This window comes from Arachis stenosperma, chromosome 10, assembly GCF_014773155.1.
Source record: "Arachis stenosperma cultivar V10309 chromosome 10, arast.V10309.gnm1.PFL2, whole genome shotgun sequence".
Lineage (NCBI taxonomy): Eukaryota > Viridiplantae > Streptophyta > Magnoliopsida > Fabales > Fabaceae > Arachis > Arachis stenosperma.
Genome location: NC_080386.1, coordinates 63,676,930 through 63,699,936, shown reverse-complemented (window position 1 = coordinate 63,699,936; position 23,007 = coordinate 63,676,930). Strand labels below are relative to the sequence as shown.

Sequence of the window (23,007 nt, the reverse complement as noted above, 5' to 3'; positions counted from 1 at the left end):
ATGATTCAGAGGATAAAATAGCAAAAAGAAGCTCATTAGTGCGAAAAAGCCAGTAAGAGCTGTTTTGGGCACTGAACGCCCAAAAGAAGCACTCACTGGGCGTTCAACGCCAGTAAGGATAGCCATCTGGGTGTTGAACGCCAGAAAGAAGCATCTTCTGGGCGTTGAATGCCAGAAAGAAGCACCTTCTGGGCATTCAACGCCAGATTTATAGTGTCTTGGGCGTTCAGAAAAACGCCCAGTGACAAAGGAGTTTCTGGCGTTCAACGCCAGCTAGAAGCAACAACTGGGCATTGAACGCCCAGAAGAAGCTGCAAATGGGCGTTAAATGTCCAAAACATGCTGCGTTTGGGCGTTTAACGCCAGGATGGTGGGGAGGAGGTAAATTCGTTTTTACTTCACAATTTTTTAATTTTTTTTTATGTTTCAATTCATGATTTCTTGCATAAATATGTTACAAACTCTCATTCTTCAATTCCAAAAATTTTAATCCTAATTTCTAAAATCCCTTTTTCAAAAATATCAAATGTATCTTAATCCATAAACACAAATCTTTTTCCAATCCAATCCAACTCTTTTTCAAATTTTTCAAAACTCAATTATCTTTTAAAATCTTTTTCAAAATAAAAATTCAGATTTATCTTTTCCAAATATCATTCACAACTTTTTATTTTTAAATTATATATTTTTCTTATCATATTTATCTTTTATAAATCATATCTTCTATCTTATATTTTTAAATTTTTCGAAAAAAAACACCCCCCTTTTAAATCCACATTCGGCTCCCCTCCTCTCATCCACCATTCGACACTAGCTCTCCTTCTATCCCTCTCCTTTCTTTTCTTTTGCTTGAGGACAAGCAAACCTCTAAGTTTAGTGTGTTTATCCGTGATCACTAAATCATACCCACTAAGATCATGGCTCCTAAAGGAAAACAACCCACTCAAAGAGGCAAGAAAGAGAGTATTCCAAAACCACTTTGGAATCAAGGGAAGTTCTTAACCAAAGAACATTCAGACCATTACTACAAAATAATGGGTCTAAAATCAGTGATCCTAGAAGTCAAATTCGATTTGAAAGAAGATGAATATCCGGAGATCCAATAGCAAATTCGAAACAGGAACTGGGAAATCCTAGCTAATCCTGAAACAAAAGTGGGAAGGAATATGGTTCAGGAATTCTACACTAATCTGTGGCAAACAGACAGGCAGAGAATATCTGGAACTGCCCTCTATGACTATCGGACCTTGGTCAGAGGAAAAATTGTTCACATCCACCCTGACAAAATCAGGGAGATCTTTCAGCTACCTCAGCTGAAAGATGACCCAGACTCCTTTAATAGGAGAATGATGAGAACAAACAAGGGCCTGGACAAGATTCTAGAGGATATATGCATCCTTGGAGCTAGGTGGACCACCAGCACCAAGGGCATCCCAAATCAACTCAAGAGAGAAGATCTCAAACCAGTCGCTAGAGGATGGCTGGACTTCATTGGGCATTCTATATTGCCCACTAGCAACCGTTCTGAAGTCACCGTTAAAAGAGCAGTGATGATCCATTGCATTATGTTGGGAAAAGAAGTGGAAGTTCATCAACTGATTTCACGTGAACTTTACATAATTGCAAACAAGAACTCCAAAGATGTCAAGTTGGCTTATCCAAGCTTAATTTCTATGCTCTGCAAAGATGCTGGAGTGAGGATGGGAATAACTGAGTATATCTCAGTTGAGCGGCCAATCACTAAACCCAATGGAAAAACAACAAGTGCAGGATGACCCCATCAAGAGAGCACAGGAATTTCTCCAGAATTCCCTTAATTTGAATATGGGAATATCTTGAAGCATCTGTTACCAAGTTGCAAGAAGCTATGGACCCAAATAAAGGAAGAACAGAATAATCAAATAGCATGCTTTGCAAATTGCTTAGGGAACAAGAAGCAAGGGCGTGACTTAAAGGAACTGAAGCATAAAAAATTATCTCTTGAAAGACCAAGCACCCCACAGACTAGAGGAACATCCACTTCCCAAAATAAGGTTGTTGAGTTCTAATTTTAGCTTTAACTCTGTGATAGTTGTTTTATAGGAATTTACCTTAGAAGTATATATACGAAGTAATTAGTATATCTATTTTGATTTTATTTCAATTAAGTCATAATTTATTTTTCTCATCATCATCAACATGAATTCATTATTGTGGTGGTATACTTTTTGTCTTCTGAATGATGCTTTGACAGTGCATATTTTTTATCTTGAATTTTGAATGTTAAAATTGGTTGACTCCTGAAAGAATGATGAACAAGAGAATATTGCTGATCTGAAAATCATGAAATTGATTCTTAAAGCAAGAAAAAATAGTGCAAAAAATAAAAATAAAAAATATTTACATCAATGGATAGGAGGGCCCAAGGGAATAAATCCAGGCCTAAGCGGCTAAATCAAGCTGTCTCTAACCATGTGCTTGTGGCATGTAGGTCCAAGTGAAAAATTTGAGATTGAGTGGTTAAAGTCGTGATCCAAGGCAAAAGAGTGTGCTTAAGAACTCTGGACACCTCTAATTGGGGACTTTAGCAAAGCTAAGTCACAATCTGAAAGGGTTCACCCGGTTATGTGTCTGTGGCATTTATGTATCCGGTGGTAATACTGGAAAACAAAGTGCTTAGGGCCACGGCCAAGACTCAGAAAGTAACTGTATTCAAGAATCAATATACTAAACTAGGAAAATCAATAATACTATCTGAATTTTGAGTTCCTATGGATGTCAACCATTCTGAACTTCAAAGGATAAAGTGAGATGCCAAAACTGTTCAGAAGCAAAAAGCTACTAGCCCCGCTCATCTAATTAGAATCTGAGCTTCACTTGAAACTCTGAGATATTGTTTTTCTTGATTTCTTTTTATCCTATTTTATTATCTTTGCTTGAGGACAAGCAACAGTTAGTTTGGTGTTGTGATGAGCGAATATTTTATACGCTTTTTGGGGGTAATTTCATGTAGATTTTAGTATGTTTTAGTTAGTTTTTAGTAGATTTTTATTAGTTTTTAGGCAAAAATCATATTTCTGGACTTTACTATGAGTTTGTGTGTTTTTCTAGGATTTCAGGTATTTTCTGGCTGAAATTGAGGGAGCTGAGCAAAAATCTGATTCAGGTTGAAAAAGGACTGCTGATGCCGTTGGATTCTTACCTCTCTGCACTCGGAATGGAATCTTTGGAGCTACAGGAGTTCAATTGGCGCGATCTTAATTGGGTTGAAAAGTAGACATCCAGGGCTATCCAGCAATATATAATAGTTCATACTTTGCGCGAAAATAGACGACGTAAACTGGCGTTCAACGCCAGTTCCATGTTGCAGTCTGGCGTTCAACGCCAGAAACAGGTTACAAGTTGGAGTTCAACGCCAGAAACAGGTTACAACCTGGCGTTCAACTCCAGAAATAGCCAAGACACGTGAGAAGCTTAAGTCTCAGCCCCAGCACACACCAAGTTGGCACCAGAAGTGGATTTTTGCACTATCCATCTTAGTTTACTCATTTTCTGTAAACCTAGGTTACTAGTTTAGAGACTTATTTTGTATCTCATGATATTTTTAGATCTAAATTTTATACTCTTTGACGGCATGAGTCTCTAAACTCCATTGTTGGGGGTGAGGAGCTCTGCAACGTCTCGATGAATTAATGCAATTATCTCTGTTTTCCATTCAAACACGCTTGCTCTTATCTAAGATGTTCATTCGCGCTTCACCATGAAGAAGGTGATGATCTGTGACACTCATCACCTTCCTCAATCCATGAACGTGTGCCTGACAACCACCTCCTTTCTACATTAGATTGAATGAGTATCTCTTAGATTCCTTAATCAAAATCTTCGTGGTATAAGCTAGAATTGATGGCAGCATTCATGAGAACCCGGAAAGTCTAAACCTTGTCTGTGGTATTCCGAGTAGGATTCAAGGATTGAATGGTTGTGACGAGCTTCAAACTCGCGATTATTGGGCGTAGTGACAGACGCAAAAGAATCAATGGATTCTATTCCGACATGATCGAGAACCAACAGATGATTAGCCGTGCTGTGACAGAGCATTTGGACCATTTTCACTGAGAGGATGGGAAGTAGCCATTGACAACGGTGACACCCTACATACAACTTGCCATGGAAGGAGTCTTGCGTGTGTGAAGAGGAGTACAAGAGAAAAGCTGAAATAAAGAGGACAAAGTATCTCCAAAACTCCAACATATTCTCCATTATTAAGTAACAATTAATTATTTTATGCCCTTTCACTTTATTTTACAATTGAGACTAAAGAATCCTATTGGTATCCTGACTAAGAATAATAAGATAACCATAGCTTGCTTCAAGCCAACAATATCCGTGGGATTTGACCCTTACTTACGTAAGGTATTACTTGGACGACCTAGTGCACTTGCTGGTTAGTGGTAGGATTTGTGAAAAGTGTGATTTACAATTTTGTGCACCAGAAATATTGGTCATTTGATAAATGATGGAATAGTTTAATATGTGGGATTGTGAAGTATCTATGTAAATAAATAATGTAAAGAACTTATTGTTAAATTTTATTTTCTATGTATTTAAGTTTCAAATGTGATGTACATAAATAATGAAATATTAATGTTTATAAATTTTGAAATCATTAAATGTGTCAAGTTTTAAAATAAAATTTTAGTATATGACATTATTTTTATGTGCAGTATTTCTTAGAAAAATAATTCCAATCAAGTATTCAATTTAAACTGTGCATACTACTCATTTTATTATTATTTGTCTTTGAAAAAAATGACAAGGATATATAATGAAGATGTATGCCTTGCGGATAGTGCAAGTTCGCACACTATTCTCAAAAGTGATATATATTTTACCCATCTGGTCCCAAAAGAAGAATGTGTTAATACTATTATTGGCTCAGGCAATGTGATTGAAGGCTCCGGAAGAGCTATAATTTTGTTTCCTGGAGGAACAAAATTCATAATAAATAATGCACTATTATCTACCAAGTCTCGAAGAAACTTGTTGAGCTTTAAAGATATTCGCCGAAATGGATATTATATTGAGACTATGAATGAGGGAAGTCATGAGTACTTATGTATCACAACTCATGATTCAAATAAAAAGGTTATATTGGAAAAATTACCCTCACTTTCTTCTGGGTTATATTATACCAAGATTAGTGCAATAGAATCACATGCCATCGTGAACCAGAAGTTTACTAGCCCAAATGAATTCATAACTTGGCATGATAGATTGGGTCACCTAGGAACAACCATGATGAGAAGAATTATTGAAAACTCTCATGGATATTCACTAAAGAACCAGAAGATTCTTAAAACTAGTGAATTTTGTTGTGTTGCATGTTCTCAAGGAAAGTTAATTTTAAAGCCATCACTAGTAAAGATTGGATTTGAGTCCCCTGAATTCCTAGAAAGGATTCAAGGGGATATATGTGGACCTGAATTCTCACATATGTGCTTATTATCTTCTCACAACCTAGCATTTGCGAGATTACTGGCTCAAATTATTCGATTAAAAGCATAATTTCCAGAAAATCCAATCAAAGCAATTCATCTTGATAATGCTGGTGAATTTACTTCCCAAGCTTTTGATGCTTATTGTATGGCTAATGAGTTAGCAGAATCACTTATTAAGCGCCTCCAATTAATTGCTAGACCTTTACTTATGAGAACAAATCTCCTAACCTCGGTTTGGGGGCATGCTATTTTACATGCCGCAGCACTTATTCGTTTGAGGCCAACGAGTTATCATCAGTTCTCTCCTATGCAATTAGCTTTTGGCCAGCAGCCAAATGTTTCCCATTTAAGAATATTTGGGTGTGCGATATATGTTCCCATTGCACCACCTAATCGCACCAAAATGGGACCCCAAAGAAAATTGGGGATATATGTTGGATATGATTCTCCCTCTATAGTGAGGTATCTTGAGATACAAACTGGAGATGTATTTAAAGCCCAGTTTGCGGATTGTCATTTTGATGAATCAAAATTTCCAACATTAGGGGGAGAGAATAAGCTTCCTGAAAAGGAGCTTAACTGGAATGCATCATCGTTGATGCATTTAGATCCTCGATCAGGGCAATGTGAACTGGAAGTTCAAAAGATTATACATTTGCAAAGAATAGCAAATGATTTGCCTGATGCATTTTCCGATACAAAGAGGATAACTAAATCTTATATACCAGCAAAAAATGCCCCAATTCGAATTGATGTCCCAGTAGGACAAGTAGCCACTGAAGCAAATTCACGCCAGAAGCGTGGCAGGCCTGTCGGTTCCAAAGACAAAAATCCTCGAAAGAGAAAAGAGGTGAATAATATTCCTGTTGAAAAAGACATAGTAGAGACACCTACAGTTGTCCAAAATTCTGATATAGTGTTAACGTCAGAAGACGTTCAAGTACCTGAAAATTGTGAAAATGATAAGATCTCGATAACTTATGTCTTTACAGGAGAGAAATGGGACCAAAATAAGACATATGTCAATGAAATATTTGCATATAATGTGGCATTAAATAGCATGCATGAAAGTAAGGATCTTGAGCTAAGATCAGTCGAAGAATGTCGACAAAGGAATGATTGGCCAAAATGGAAAGAAGCCATGAAGGCTGAGTTAGACTCACTTGCTAAACGTGAAGTCTTTGGACCTGTAGTCCGTACACCAGAAGATGTAAAACCTGTTGAATATAGGTGGGTATTTGTGAGAAAACGAAATGAGAAAAATGAAGTTGTGCGCTATAAAACCCGACTTGTGGCACAAGGTTTTTCACAAAGGCCCGGTATAGATTATGAAGAAACGTATTCTCCTGTAGTGGATGCGATAACATTGCGTTATTTAGTCAGTTTATCTGCATATCATAAACTGCATATGCATTTAATGGATGTGGTAACAGCCTATTTATACGGCTCATTAGATCGGGATATCTATATGAAAGTCCTTGAAGGACTAAAGATATCTAAACCATCCAATGAATATTCACAGGGGTTATACTCAGTTAAATTGCAAAGATCTTTATATGGTCTAAAGCAATCTGGACGAATGTGGTATAATCGTCTTACTGAGTATCTGGCCAAAAACGGATTCAAGAATGATGATATCTGCCCATGTGTTTTCATAAAGAAAACTGCATCTGGATTCATTATTATTGCTGTGTACGTTGATGATTTAAATATCATTGGGACTCCTGAAGAGATTCCAACAATTATAAAAACTCTAAAAGAAGAGTTTGAGATGAAAGATCTTGGAAAGACTAAGTTTTATCTCGGCCTGCAGATCGAGCATATAAAAAATGGGATCTTTATTCATCAAACAACATAGACAGAAAAGATCTTGAAGAGATTTTATATGGATAAGTCACATCCCTTGAGTACCCCAATGATTGTAAGGTCTTTGGATGTGGAAAAGGATCAATTCCGTCCTAAAGAAGAGAATGAAGATATCCTTGGTCCTGAAGTACCATATCTTAGTGCCATTGGAGCGCTAATGTATCTTGCTAATAATACAAGATCCGATATATCATTTGCTGTGAATTTACTAGCAAGGTATAGTTCTTCTCCAACCAGAAGACATTGGAGTGGAATCAAGCAAATCTTTCGATATCTTCATGGAACGGTTGATATGGGATTGTTTTATCCCTATGGATCCAAGTCACAACTAGTTGGCAATGCAGATGCCGGATACTTGTCTGATCCACATAAAGGTAGATCTCAAACAGGATACCTGTTCACATATGGTGGTACAGCTATATAATGGAGGTCTACGAAACAGACGATAGCAGCAACCTCCTCTAATAATGCTGAAATACTAGCGATTCATGAAGCTAGTCGTAAGTGTTTTTGGCTGAGGAGCCTGATTCAATATATTCTGTCATCATGTGGACTGATTGATCATAACATAGCTCCAACTGTCTTGTTTGAAGATAATACAGCATGCATTGCTCAACTTAAAGGCGGATACATCAAATGTGATAGAACTAAGCATATTTCTCCCAAATTCTTCTTCACCCATGATAATCAAAATCAAGGGACAATTGATGTCCAACAGATTCGCTCAAGTGACAATCTGGCAGATTTATTCACAAAGTCACTCCCAAAATCCTCCTTTGAAAGATTGGTACATGAGATTGGGATGCGCCGATTTCGAGACATTAAATGATGTCAGCAAGAGGGTGAGACTGTACTCTTTTTTCCTTGGTCAGATTTTTTTTCCATTGGGTTTTTCTTGACAAGGTTTTTAATGAGACAGTCCCCATCACTAAAGGATATTGTACTCTTTTTCCTTCACTAAAGTTTTTTTTCCCACTGGATTTTTATTTAGTAAGGTTTTAACGAGGCAATAATCTTTAATAGTCATCCAAAGGAGAGTGTTGCGATAAGGATGAAATGGATGACCATGAAAGAATCATCTTTTCCATGCTGAATGGCTACATTATCAAAGCTCTTACATTTATGATAGTGGAAAATATTTGCCTCCTTGCATGTATAAATAGACAACCTCAGTGCATGATATTGACACAGCAATAATAAAACAAAAGCAAATGCAATTCTCTCTCTCTTTACTTTTAATACTCCTTTCTATCTTTATATATATACACATTACAACATATAATATTATATATATATATATATATATATATAAATTATTATTGAACTAATTATTTTAATGTTAGAGTCTTTTATGTATACATCTTTATTTTATATTTAATATATCTTTTATTTATTTTACAACAATTTTTATATAATCAAAATTTCAATCATATATTTCATAAGGATATTAGTATTATGTAATTTCATCAGTTACCGTGTTAATATCCTAAAATGAAAGATGCACTATTTTATCGGATATTTTAAAATTACCTTAAATAATGATAATAATAATAAATTTCCTAATTTTAAAATATTTAAATTGATATTCATATTTTAAAAGAAATCCTATCCATTCGCAGATTAAATTCTATTTTGGCAAGAAGCCAGAATTTTAAAGGAAAATAAACAAAAATAAGCTTAGCTGAGCAAAGCAACTAAAGTAAGCGAGCGAGTGAAATGTACCTGAGCAAAACAACTTGGTTAATTTGGTTTTTACGTTGAAAAACACTGAACAACCGCTGAATTTACGAGATTGGGTTTGCTTGCAACAGGCAAAGGCAGAAGAAGCGGCAGGCGCAACCATAAACCGCCACATACAAATCACGATCTGCCACGTCATCCCAACCGCCCATGTACCATATACGTCACCAACAACGCCAACACGCGCGTAATATAAATAACCAAACAAGGGCAATCCCGGAATAACTCATTTTCAACACACCGCCATCTCCGATCGTCGCCGCTCTTTCTTTTCTTTCTCTTTTCTCTCTTTCCATCTTTTATTCCCTTTCTTTCTCTTCAGCGCCTCCACCGACTCGGTTTCTGACTTGCCCTAAGTCATCGCCGGTCCAGGCCGGTTCGGTTCGAATCCGCCATGGAGATCGCGCACGAGCCACCGCCTTCTCTCGACGGCAGCCCTATCGCCGCCGAAACTGTTGCAAACTCTCCGCCGTCGTCGTCTTCCTCTTCCTCCCCTTCGTCTTCTGCCTCCTCTCTGGCTTCGTCACCTCGCGCTGCAAAAGGAAAGGAGATCGAATCAACCGCATCGTCGGCAGCGCCGGCGCCGGCGGCTTCGCCTACTGCTAGGTATGAAGACGATGACGAGGAGGAAGAGGACGTGTGCCGGATATGCAGGAACCCTGGCGATGCCGAGAACCCTCTCCGGTATCCTTGTGCGTGCAGCGGGAGTATCAAGTTTGTGCATCAGGATTGTCTCCTTCAGTGGTTGAATCACAGCAACGCTCGCCAATGCGAGGTTAATCCCTTATTTTTGCCCTATTTCTTCCTAGTTGTTCGCCGTCATAGCTCTGAAACATGATTGTAGTTCGTTGTTTGGTTTGATCCTTTGAACTTAGCATGGATTAACTTCTATAGATGCTTTTTTAGAAAAATTTGAATTTCTGATCCGTATCTTTTATATTTCACACATGTTATTTAAATAGAGCTGGTGAGAGTTCCTTTCTCAGAAGTTAACTCCCATGTATATAGTATTGGTTCTATATGATTATTTAGCTAGGTTTTACCTGAACTTGAGCTCACATGAGCTGTCTAGTGATGAAGACGAAGATTTAGAAGTATTCTAATTTGATGTTAAGTAAGAGTGATGGCAATGTGTCATACAATTGGTTACTCTTGGACTTGGAAGAGTTGATCGGAAACATATGTAATAAACTTATACTGAAAGTAGGGCTTTGTTTTTAAAATCAGTTCATATGCTATGTTCAACACGCCAATAACCCTGCCTGAATGTACCTGAGTTGGGACAACGTTTATGGTGTACTTCTAAGCCTTACATCCCTTTTGATTTTGATGGCTCTCCTAAATTTGTTTCATATATGCTGCAGGTCTGCAAGCATGCATTCTCGTTTTCTCCTGTTTACGCTGAGAATGCCCCAGCTAGGTTACCGTTTCAAGAATTTGTGGTTGGAATGGCAATGAAAGCTTGCCACGTTCTGCAATTCTTCTTGCGCCTGAGCTTTGTGCTATCCGTGTGGCTCCTAATTATACCTTTCATAACATTCTGGATATGGCGATTAGCTTTTGTAAGAAGTTTCAGTGAAGCCCAGAGGCTATTCCTAAGTCATTTATCAACAGCAGTTATTCTGACTGATTGCCTCCATGGTTTCCTGCTTTCTGCAAGCATTGTCTTCATATTTCTTGGGGCCACTTCTCTGAGAGATTACTTTAGGCATTTGCGAGAAATTGGGGGACAGGATGCTGATAGGGAAGATGAAGTGGACAGAAATGGAGCGCGAATTGCTAGAAGAGCTCCTGGACAAGCTAATCGTAATATTAATGGTGATGGGAATGGTGAAGATGCTGGTGGAGCACAAGGAATTGCAGGAGCTGGACAAGTGATTAGAAGAAATGCTGAAAATGTTGCTGCACGGTGGGAGATGCAAGCAGCACGTCTTGAGGCCCATGTTGAGCAGATGTTTGATGGTCTGGATGATGCTGATGGAGCAGAGGATGTGCCCTTTGATGAACTTGTCGGCATGCAGGGTCCAGTTTTTCATTTGGTTGAGAACGCATTTACTGTAAGTCTATTAAATTCATGTTATAACGTCTAATGTTCGTTATTCATTTATTACAATGTTATTGGTCTTGTTATTGCTTCTTTATAAAAAATGGACAAGTTGGCCTAGGCAGATAAGAATGTTTAGCCAAAAATGATTAAGCTTATTTTAGTTGCATTTATGTCAGTGAGCTATATTTAACAAGCTCCTCTCCCGAATAATGATGATGTATATTTTGTATTCAAACATTATTTTAGTATGCTATTGCGGTCATGGATGAAATGCAATCTTGATTAATAAACTTCTCTCATAACATGTGAATGGAAGGAATGCACTAATATGAGGTGATGAATTTTACTTGATCAGAGAAAAATATTCATTACTTTTGCATGTAAAATTTAAATTTGGGGGTTGGTTGCATGAAATCCAAGCCTCATTCCCTTAAAATTGATTATTGGCTGTGTTTTGATCATTAGGTGGAGCATGAGTATTGAATTCTATGATTATCTTTCTTATGTTAATTGGTCATTTTGTTGAAGCAGCAGCTTATGTTCATTAAGTTATATATTGTGCTGATAAACTTTGATGATAATTTTAATGTTTTTCTTTGACAAAATGAACCCATTGTTTTACATGGTATTTTATTTAGAGATTAAATATGTTGTTCCACATGCAGGTGCTTGCAAGCAATATGATTTTCCTTGGTGTTGTAATCTTTGTGCCCTTCTCATTGGGTCGCATCATACTCCATTATCTATCTTGGTTCTTCTCAACTGCTAGTGGTCCTGTAATATCTGCTATGGCCCCACTTACTGACGCATCTCTTTCCCTAGCAAATATTACGTTAAAAAATGCATTAACAGCTGTTAAGAATTTGTCATCTGAGACTCAAGAAAGTGGATCAATTGGTCAGGTTGCAGACATGCTGAAAGCGAATGCTAGTGGATTGAGTGAAATGGCAAACAACATAAGTGAATCTGCCTCGTCAGATCTCTTGAAAGCAGTGTCAATTGGAACTTCAAGGCTTTCAGATGTTACTACTTTAGCAATAGGATATATTTTCATATTGAGTCTAATTTTCTGCTACTTTGGTATTGTTGCTTTGATTCGTTACACGAAGGGTGAGCCTTTGATGATGGGAAGATTCTATGGTATTGCTTCTATAGCAGAAACAATTCCATCTCTCTTCAGGCAGTTTTTGGCAGCAATGAAGCACTTGATGACTATGGTTAAGGTTGCTTTCCTTTTGGTTATTGAACTTGGGGTATTCCCCTTGATGTGTGGATGGTGGCTTGATGTTTGCACCATACAGATGTTTGGGAAGACAATGGTTCACAGAGTTCAGTTCTTCTCTGCATCACCTTTAGCCAGTTCCCTAGTTCACTGGGTTGTGGGGATTGTGTATATGCTACAAATTAGCATATTTGTCAGCCTTCTTAGAGGGGTAACATTTGCTCATATGACATGATTCTTAAAGCTATTTCTATTTTTGACTACTAGTTTACATGTTTCATCTGTTTCTTATGGCAGGTTTTGCGCAATGGGGTTCTGTACTTCCTTCGGGATCCAGCTGATCCAAACTACAATCCGTTCCGTGATCTGATTGATGATCCTGTCCACAAGCATGCTCGCAGGGTTCTGTTATCTGTTGCAGTTTATGGCAGTTTGATTGTGATGCTAGTATTTTTGCCTGTTAAACTTGCCATGCGGATGGCTCCTTCTATTTTCCCACTTGACATATCGTAAGCTGACCTCCTTGAGCGGTTCCAACATTTCATACATGCACTCAGCCTCTCTACAATAGTTATTAACTTCAAATACATATTTTTGCAGGGTTTCTGATCCATTCACTGAAATCCCAGCGGACATGCTTCTCTTTCAGATTTGTATCCCATTTGCTATTGAGCATTTTAAATTGCGGACAACTATTAAATCCCTGCTTCGATACTGGTTCACAGCAGTTGGTTGGGCACTTGGTTTAACTGATTTCTTACTGCCTAGACCTGATGACAATGGTGGTCAAGAAAATGGAAATGGGGAACCAGTTAGGCAGGACAGGCTACAGGTTGTACAAGCAGGAGTGCACGATCAGGGTATGGTGGCCTTTGCAGGGGATGATTTGAATAGGGTTATTAATGCAGCAGGTGATCCAAATGCGGCAGAGGATTATGATAATGATGAACAATCTGATTCTGAGTGAGTTCCTTCCGTATTGTTAGATTAAAGTCCCACTATTATGATTTAGGCCCTTCCTCCTCTCTATATAGTTATTTTGTCTATGGGACCTTTTTGTACATTTTACTTTTTTTATCTTTTATTTTTTTATGTTTATGTTAGGGACTTGGGTATTATGGGGTGCTCAAAGTCCCACATTGAGTAGTATGGGATGCTTGATGTTGTATATAAGGAGAGTGGTTCTTCCCCCTTAACAGCTAGCTTTTAAGGTGTGGTTTCCCACTTTTCTTAGATACTTAACAATGGTATCAGAGCGTGGTACCGAATACTGATAGACTGTAGCAAAGTGGCTACCGTTGGGTCAGTGTCGATAGAGTGAAGCCGCCGTGGACGTCGGCTCTCCAGGGCCGGTGTATTGTTAGGGACTTGGGTATTATGGGGTGCTCAAAGTCCCACATTGAGTAATATGGGATGCTTGATGTTGTATATAAGGAGAGTGGTTCTTCCCCCTTAACAGCTAGCTTTTAAGGTGTGGTTTCCCACTTTTCTTAGATACTTAACAGTTTACTTTGCATAATTCATCGATGATAGGTCTAGCTGCTAATCTGTGTGTGTACACTCATGTTTCGGAAGCTATTTCTCTGGCACCATCTGATTACATATTTTCTTACTCTAGCAGTTATGCTTTTGCACTTCGCATTGTTCTACTACTGGTGATAGCTTGGATGACCCTGCTTGTCTTCAACTCTGCCCTGATAGTTGTACCAATTTCACTTGGACGGGCACTTTTCAATTCTATTCCACGTCTGCCCATAACGCATGGCATTAAGTGCAACGGTATGTAATTGAGTGAACTGGTTTTTGTTCCCAAACTTTGTTAATATGAATGTGGTTGTAATGTTGTATCTTTCTTCAGATCTGTATGCATTCGTAATTGGAAGCTACGTGATCTGGACTGCTGTTGCTGGAGTTAGATACTCGATTGAGCAATTAAAAAAAAGGAGGGCCTCAGTCTTGTTTGGCCAAATATGGAAGTGGTGTGCCATTGTTATGAAGAGTTCTGCACTTTTGTCTATATGGGTAAGGATGGTCATTGATCTTGTTATTCAGCCTGATTTTGCTTATGCATAGTTTTTCTTTATTTTAAATTATCTTCCCCGCTTCCCCTTATTTTAGATATTTGTCATCCCGGTGCTAATTGGGCTTCTCTTTGAGCTTTTGGTCATCGTGCCAATGAGAGTTCCAGTGGACGAAAGTCCTGTGTTCCTCCTCTATCAAGACTGGGCTTTAGGCCTTATATTCCTAAAGATATGGACAAGATTGGTAAGTGTTTTTGTTTTTTAAAAAATTATCTACATTTCCTTGGCTGTACTAACTTTTGTAATTGATCCATTTTATAGTAACTCACAAAGTTTCGCATTAATTAATGACTATCCCACAGATTGTCCAATTTATCTGGATCTACATAGCCATATGACAGAGACAGTATAGAATCCAATGTCATTGTTTGATCCATGTTATCATCTACACCTGTTGTTCATACTTCCTTCTAGCATATGTAGTTTATTATTCCTAGTAGGATTATATACCCTCTTACACCCTATTTTGGATATCAAGTTGGCAATGGTATTAACTTTTTATGAGAATGACTTGTAAGGTTAGGTCCTGGTGAGTTATACTTTGCATTGTAAGCAGGGAGAAATTTTGGCTCATCTTCTATAATTTTTAAGTTCATCAATTTCCTATCAGCTGACCAAGTATTGCTAAAGAAAAGTTGAAGCCTTTTCATACCCGACTAATAATTTGGAATTGATAAGCTTGCTTTGATTTTCTTGGTGCTGACTTAGTTCTTTGAATAGGTTATGTTAGACCACATGATGCCTCTTGTGGATGACAGCTGGCGAGTAAAGTTTGAGAGAGTGAGAGAAGATGGTTTCTCCAGGCTACAAGGCCTTTGGGTCCTTCGGGAAATTGTACTTCCAATCATAATGAAACTATTGACAGCATTGTGTGTACCTTATGTTCTTGCCAGAGGTGTGTTTCCGGTACTTGGGTATCCATTGGTGGTCAATTCTGCTGTATATCGGTTTGCATGGTTGGGATGCCTCTGTTTCAGTTTCTTGTGCTTTTGTGCCAAGAGATTTCATGTTTGGTTTACGAATCTTCATAATTCAATACGCGATGACCGGTATCTCATTGGCCGGCGGTTGCACAACTTTGGAGAACATGTCGAGAAGGCAAATGAAGTGGGAGCTTCTACAGGTGTGCCGGATACAATTTTATCTGACCACGAAGTAGATGTTGGACTTAGGCTGAGGCGCATAAATCAACAGGCAGGCTGAGATGTATTTCAGGTATGAGAACTTGTTAAACCTCATGCCTGTTGGTTCTGCTCATGAATCGGTAATGTATAATTATGCACCTTCTTTGGATAGTTATTACAACATCTGTCACAACACCTGTACTTCAGTCGAGAAAAAACAGTATGTTTTGCACAATAATTTAGCTAATGGTAGGAAAATAAAGGTAGAAATTATTTACTTTTTGTTTTTTTATGTTTTTGGGTTGTTGAAAGAAGGAAGCGGGTAGCATGTTGGAGTCTGGGTTGCCTTTCGAAATGTTTGGATTATCGTGGTTTGAAGTAGACATGAGGATGTAGGATCATGAAAGTTAACCATAACCTGTATACAAAAGTTCCTAGGGTGTTCCAACGTGAACTTCTGATGGGTAGCTAGAAGGTTACTTTTAGGGAATGAAAGCAAGGTTAATTTGAATAGATGTTTAGTTAGCGTTTAATTTTTTGTCATGGGCACAAGGTCTTCAATTACCGGAGAAACCTTTTTATTCTTTGATACAAGATGTAAATTGCAAATGTGGATTTCTTTTACTTTTTGGACGTTTTTCAAATTTCAAACTTGATGGATCTCGACAATAACATTTTTAACGATTTATTAAAAGTAATTGAAAACATATATATTTGCTAGGTAGGTTCCTGCTTGTAGACTATAAAATCCATACATTTCCCGTTTTGAAGAAATGTATGAGGAACCCGTTAAGGGTCTACTGAAATTACTATTCAACCTTTTTTGAAAAAAACAATCTTTACAAAATTCAAGAAATGTGAATTAGATCAAATTTGGTTATTGATAATGATATTTCTAAAGCTGAAGAAAAAACGTTAATAAAAAAAAAGCAGCTAAAGAAAAACTGATGATAAAAATTATTTTATGTACACGAAGAGTATCACAGTTAGTCCTTATGTATTTTTTTAATTAATCAGTATTTTTTAAATTAAATAATCAGTTATTACAATAATTAAATTTTGAAGTAGAGAAATAATTAAATAGGATTAAGTATATTTTTCGTCCTTAAGGTTTGGGGTGAAAATCAAATTTGTTTCCGACATTCTTTTGTTATTAAAATCATTCTTAACGTTACAAAACATTAAAACATTATAAAATTATCCTTTTGTTCAAAAACATTTTTTGGGATAATTTTACCTTTTAAATAAAAAAAATATTAAAAAAAAACATCCCACTCCACCCCATCCGTTACCCCTACCCCATCCTTTATCCTTACCTAAAACAGAAAAACAAAAAGAAAACAAACGACAAACAATTCCATCCCTTATCCTTACTTAAAACAAAAAAAAAACAAAAAAAAAAAACAAAAGACAAACAACAGAAGAGAGAAACATAGGGGAAGAAGAAAGAAGAGAGAAACATAAGGGAAGAAGAAAGAAAAGGAAAGGACGAAAAGGGAGGTGACGGCGGGAAAGAGTGTGGCCGCCGCCGTCGCCGTTGCTGCCGTCATTGTGTCGTGACTAGAGAGAGACAAAACAAGCAGATGAGAGAGAAGAGAGGAGCAGAGGGAGAAGAAAGAAAAGGAAGAAGGAGGAGGACGGCAGGGAACAATGATGGTAGGGAACGGTGATGGCAAGAAACAGTGACGGCGAAGAGCTGTTCTGTTGACGTCGGGCTCCATCACCGTTGTCGAGCTTTTGGTGGTGAGGGGCTCTGCTCTTCCTCGCTCGATCTATCCTCTCCTCAGCCACAGCTGCGATAGCGTCGGTGATGGCAGTAGCTTCCGTGCCGTCGCTTCTTCCTCCTCTTTCCTTCAACCGCGATAGCGACGGACGGCAGCAACACCACCCCTCTTCTCTGAGTTTTCCTCCTCTCTTTTTTCTCCCTTCTGTCTTCCCTCTTTTCTGCGTTCTCTCTCTTGAGTTTGAAGGATTGGAATTTGGAATTTTCTGTCTTGAATTTTGAAGTACTGTTGTTATTGTTGATGAATTTTTGAATTTAAGTATATTGTTGCTGTTGATTATGTGTTAGTTTTGTTTGATTTTTTTGAATTTAAAAAATAGTTGGTGTTGTTGTGATGGATTTTTGAAACTGGATATAATGTTATTGTTGATTCTATGTTGGTTTTGTTTGATTTTTTTGAAATTAAAAAAAATTGTTGTATTGTTGTTGTTGAAGATTTGGGTGGAGACAGTGGAGTAGGGAGGAGGTTGAGGTAGAGGCTGAAGTAAATAATAGAGTGAGGAAGATAAAGGAAAAAGATGATGATGAAGGGTATTTTAGTTTAAAATTTTAAAAAAGGATGATTTTATAACATATTGTAACGTTAAGGATGATTTTAATAACAAAAAAAAGTTGGGGACGAATTTGATTTTCACTCCAGACCTTAGGGACGGAAAAAGTACTTAACCCTAATTAAATACGTATTTTATAGTTTGATTGGTGTTTAATTTTCTTTTTCACATAGTATGGTTATTGAAAATAAAAGTATGGTTATTGAAAATAAAAGCGATCGACTATTTCAGAACCCTAACTATTATGTACCGTTCTCCCATCACGCATAGTTGAATTAGAACATCGTTATGCAGCCTAGCAGTATTTGTTTTTTTTTTCCTCAAAGACTGTGATGCAATTTTATTTCGAATGGAAGAAAAGTGTGTACAAAAGCCAGGACTACTAGTAGAGGAAAGTGGGGTTCTCCCAATTTTCGCATAACAGCAAAATGCAGTAAGAGAAATCTAAGTAGGGGTGCATATGGTTCAGTCTGGTCCGGTCCAAAGATTCGATCCGATTTCGAACATTTTAGAGCTAATTTGGTGTGATTACCGAATCTAGAGTCGGATAAAGGTCTTAAAAATAGATTTGGCCATTATTGTAGGCCGAGTCTGGGTCAAGGCGAACCTGACTTCATCTGATCCATGTGCATCCTAAAGGAACTAAAAAAGATATATGTTTTAAATTAATTTCAATATTATGTTATATTAATTATAAGTTTGTTGTTTAATTTTTAATCACAATTGTTGAATTAGAAAATAGATCAAAGAAGCATCAAATTAGAATTTATGGTTTTCTTCAAGTTTAAATATAGATATCAACTTTTCGGTAACAAAATTTTTCTTTATAAATAAGTGCATCATAAATAAATTTCTTTATAAATTATTGTTAAAGTTTTAAAGATCCCGGTTTAGACCTGGTATAGTTGTGGTCCGAAAATATTTAGGTTTCATTGGGTCTAGGCTCGGATTAGGGTCCAAAAAATAGATCCGGTGTATATTTAGAGCCGGATTTGAGTCAGGCCAAACCCAGTTTTACCCGACCCATGAACAACCCTACTAAGAAAAGGGCGAAACAAAATCAAAATAATAAAAGAGTAATTATCCAAATAAGTCTAGATTTTAAAAATAGATATTTTAGTAAAAAAAATATATAGATCAACTTTTAGCATATTTCTCCTTAGACATGCAGTTTGGATATTATTATGTCTAACGGATTGGGGATTAATCTGTATATTAATTTTTTTTAGATTAAAATGTCCATTTTAAAAATTTTTGAGGACTAATTTGGATAATAATAGAATAAAATGACTTTGCATAAAATTTATCTAAACCCTAGTTTAACTATAATTTGTGTCATTTAAAAATAATTTGCTTCAAACTAACCAGTCCTCGAAGAAAAAAAAAGTAATAATTTGATTATTCACGATATTAAATGATAGACATGTTATGTTCTTCTATCAATTCATCACGTAAAATTTAATAGTGATACTTATATGTACCATTAACTCATGTGATGTATCTGTTTATGAAAAATCATCACGTAGATAACTTTTGGAGTAAAACTTCACCTGTTTTGGTAGGATTTGTGGTTAATATACAACAGTTTATAAAGATTATATAAAAATTCAAAATATAGTGAATGTTTTAATGTCTAAAAATATATCGTTTCCATGCTTATGTGGCAATAATAAAATATGCACCATTGTAGACAACGAAATATATAGACAATTTCGTTTCATTTTGCACTATTGCACTTATTAACGGAAGGACATACATGTTCACTATTTACTATCATGAAAGACTTAATTAGTATTTTTTTTTTCAAAAGTTAATTAGTCCGAATTCAAAATCCTTAAAGATAAAATTATCACTTTACTCTTAAAAGTATCATATCAATGTTTTTCCTAATGATTAAAGTATCGTTTTTGTCTCCAACGTTTGGGATAAGTCCTATTTGTGTCCCTAACTTTGAAATCGTCCTATTTGTATCCCTAATATTTGTAAAAGTGATTTGATGTTATCTTGCCGTCAATTACACATCAAGAGCTTTAGTTGGAGTTCTGAAAATCTCTTCTTAAAGATAAAATACGAATGTCTAGGATAGAACCGATGATCTATCCCGGATAATAACTCATCAAAAGTTGAAATTAATTCCTGTAATATTTACATAATTCACTTTTTTGGGGATATAATTGAATCTGAATACAAATAGTAGGTACAATATTGAAATCGAACACATTCAAGTGAGACCTAATTGAGAATGAATACATCAAAGTGAGAATGATTGAAAAATACAATCTGATCTGTTAGTATAATTGACGGTAGGATAATATTGAATTATTTTTATAAGCATTAGGGATACAAATAGGATGATTTAAATATTAGGGATACAAATAGAACTTATCCCAAATGTTTAGGGACAAAAACGATACTTTACCCATTTCTAAATTATTTTACCGTTATATTTCATTTATTTTGTATTTTGTATATAATTAATTAAATAATCATGTAAGTAAATCCGTTATTTGTCGATACATACCCGATACCTTTTTTTTTTCATTACTATCCAAACAAGATCTATCATTTCAAACACAAGTTCGAACACAGTTGCTTTATTTCATACTTCCCCATGGTCACGGGTGCAAAATCTAATAAATTAATGATGGTTAATTACTCTGTAGGTCTCTATAATTTTATCGAATTTTTAATTAGGTCTATATTTTTTTTTCTTTTCAATTAGGTTCCTATACATTTTTTTTTCAATTTAATTCCTGTTAACGTTAAACATCAAAGAAATGTTAGTGAATTGTGAAATTACTTGTATATCCTTAGGGACCTAATTTAAAAGAAAAAAAGTATAAGGACCTAATTGAAAATTCAGTAAAATTATAAATATTCAAGGAAAGATATTACTATAATCCATATTCAATGATTCTACGACATGAAAAATATTCCTATAATCCCTTTTATTTTGTCACTATCATTCTTTTGCTTATTGATATACAAATTGTACCAAAAATACCTTCTCATTTTTCTTGACTTTTAAAATACTTTATTTTAAGAATATACAAAAATAAAGTAATGGATAAAATGAAACAGATATAGTAGTAATAAGTATATATCAAATTCAACTTCTATCATTCAAGGATTCATTATGATCATGTAACATTTTACATCTGTGTGGATTCATAGAATATAATTTGTGTCTTTATCATATCATGGTAAACCATAGAAAACCTCAAGGCTCGGTATTTGTGTTATTGAAATTTAAAATCTAAAAACGAAAACCATAGAAAATGTAATTTCAGTATAATACAGATAATCTGAAAATCAATTCTTGTATTGGAGCCTCCCACTCTTTGAACCAGCATAGGGATCAACAATAACATTGATAACGGCCGGTATCCGAGCCGAGAAGGTTTCTAAAAGAGCAGACTTAAGTTCATCAAGTGTCCCAACAAGATAGCTCTTTCCACCAAAAGCTTCAATCAAAGCATAGTAGCTAGCCTGCTTTTGGAACAAAAGAAGTCGGAGCAGGATCATCTTTGTGAAAAAGTAATAACTAAAATTGTTTACAAAAATAATTTCTATATAATTTTTCAAACAAGAGAACCAATTTTCTCTGCACATAATTTTCTCAAACAAGACATGGCAATAGTAGTCTAAAATTTTTTTCGCACATTCATGGATTAAACCATGTCAAACAATATCAACAAGTGAATATCATTGGACCAAATATAATTATGCATGTTTATTTAATAATCAACTATCAAATTAATAATAATACAAGATGAGAAAGCAAACTTATGAAATTTCAAAAATTCGTTCCACAAGTTGAACAATTGATGTCCTAATAAATTCAAACACTTCAAAAGTTCTTTTTGACTAAGAGATTTGAGGTTTCCAGCATTCAAAAAATCAACACTAAATCCCTGTACAAATTTGGTACCAATTTGGACGAATTAACTGTAGTTATTTTAAAACGTGAATAATAATTCATATATAAGTTGAAAATGAAAAAAAAAAACAAAAACTCTTGGCCATTTTGTGATTTTTTTGTTGCAAAACTTGATTTGTTGGAAGTATGGACTTTCATGAGTTCATCTTGTTCATATTTAACAGAAGTTCTGAAATATCAAGAGCTTGATCAATTGCTTTACCAAGTCTTTGAAGTTCTTCAAGTAATATATCACGAACAGTTAATAATGCTTTAATAAACATTTTCTTTTTCACATCTAAATAAGGATTGCATAAAATGTTACTTTCGCATGGCTTCAATATCTTCACTAGTGAGGGTTTGTGCAGTGTTATTGTCAACCAATTCGTGATTATCTTTGGATTCAAGATTCGGTTGACCACCATCTTTTATTTCCATATTGTTAGTAGCATCAGCTATAAGTTTATTTCACCCATGTGATTAATAGAATTACTTTTGGAGGTTATTATAAATTAGGAATAGTTTCTGAATTGAAACTAGAAACTATAACTTACATCAGCACTAAACTATTATAATATGCAATGATGCATAAGCATAAATACCTTGAGGGGAAGGTATAAAAAGGAGAGAGGGAAGTGCTATCGAGCTGAAAGAGAGAACCGAAGCGAGTGCCGATTAAAGGTTGGACAGAGTAGTTCTTATTCCCAATCTTCAATTTCTTGCGTAATGAAAACATTATTGTTATTATTATTAAGTTAGTTAATTAATTAATAAAGAAGAAGAATAACTTACGCAGCGGGGGAGAGGCGATCGAAGACGAGACGGTCACCGTCGTTGATGTCAAGCAAGATGCTGCATCCTTCCCACGTCACTCTTTCGTTATTACTTTTATTGCCAAGTGAGGCACGGTGACGGAACACGACGAATAGAGCAGACGCAGTGCATCGCAGCGCAGACCAAAGACAAATAAAGCAGAGCAGTGCAGCACAGACCAAGGACGACGACGATGTAGATGGATGATGACGCAGATGGATGACGATGCAGATGAATGGTGGAGAAACGCCACTGGATTCAGAGAGCAAGCGCTGCCTAGGGTTCTTTAATTTTGGGACAAAATGCTAAGGGTAGTTTTGGCATTTTGAAAAAATAGAAGTGGGTTTAATTAGTTATTTTAATTCAAACATGAGAATATTCGAT

At 36.0% G+C, this 23,007-nt stretch overlaps 1 protein-coding gene across 2 annotated transcripts; it reads left to right on the top strand.

Annotated features, from left to right (window-relative positions):
• Positions 1-9,303: 9,303 nt before the first annotated feature.
• LOC130954265 (probable E3 ubiquitin ligase SUD1) lies at positions 9,304-16,151 on the top strand. 2 transcript variants are annotated; one of them, XM_057881003.1, is made up of 9 exons: positions 9,304-9,858; positions 10,448-11,140; positions 11,796-12,563; positions 12,650-12,861; positions 12,953-13,315; positions 13,974-14,131; positions 14,211-14,374; positions 14,471-14,617; positions 15,154-16,151. In XM_057881003.1, exons 1-9 carry the CDS (start codon positions 9,478-9,480, stop codon positions 15,634-15,636), a joined length of 3,369 nt encoding a protein of 1,122 aa, XP_057736986.1. In that variant the 5' UTR covers positions 9,304-9,477; the 3' UTR covers positions 15,637-16,151. The 2 variants fall into 2 exon arrangements, with proteins under 2 accessions (XP_057736986.1, XP_057736985.1); XM_057881002.1 differs by having other exon boundaries at positions 13,971-14,131.
• Positions 16,152-23,007: the final 6,856 nt, after the last annotated feature.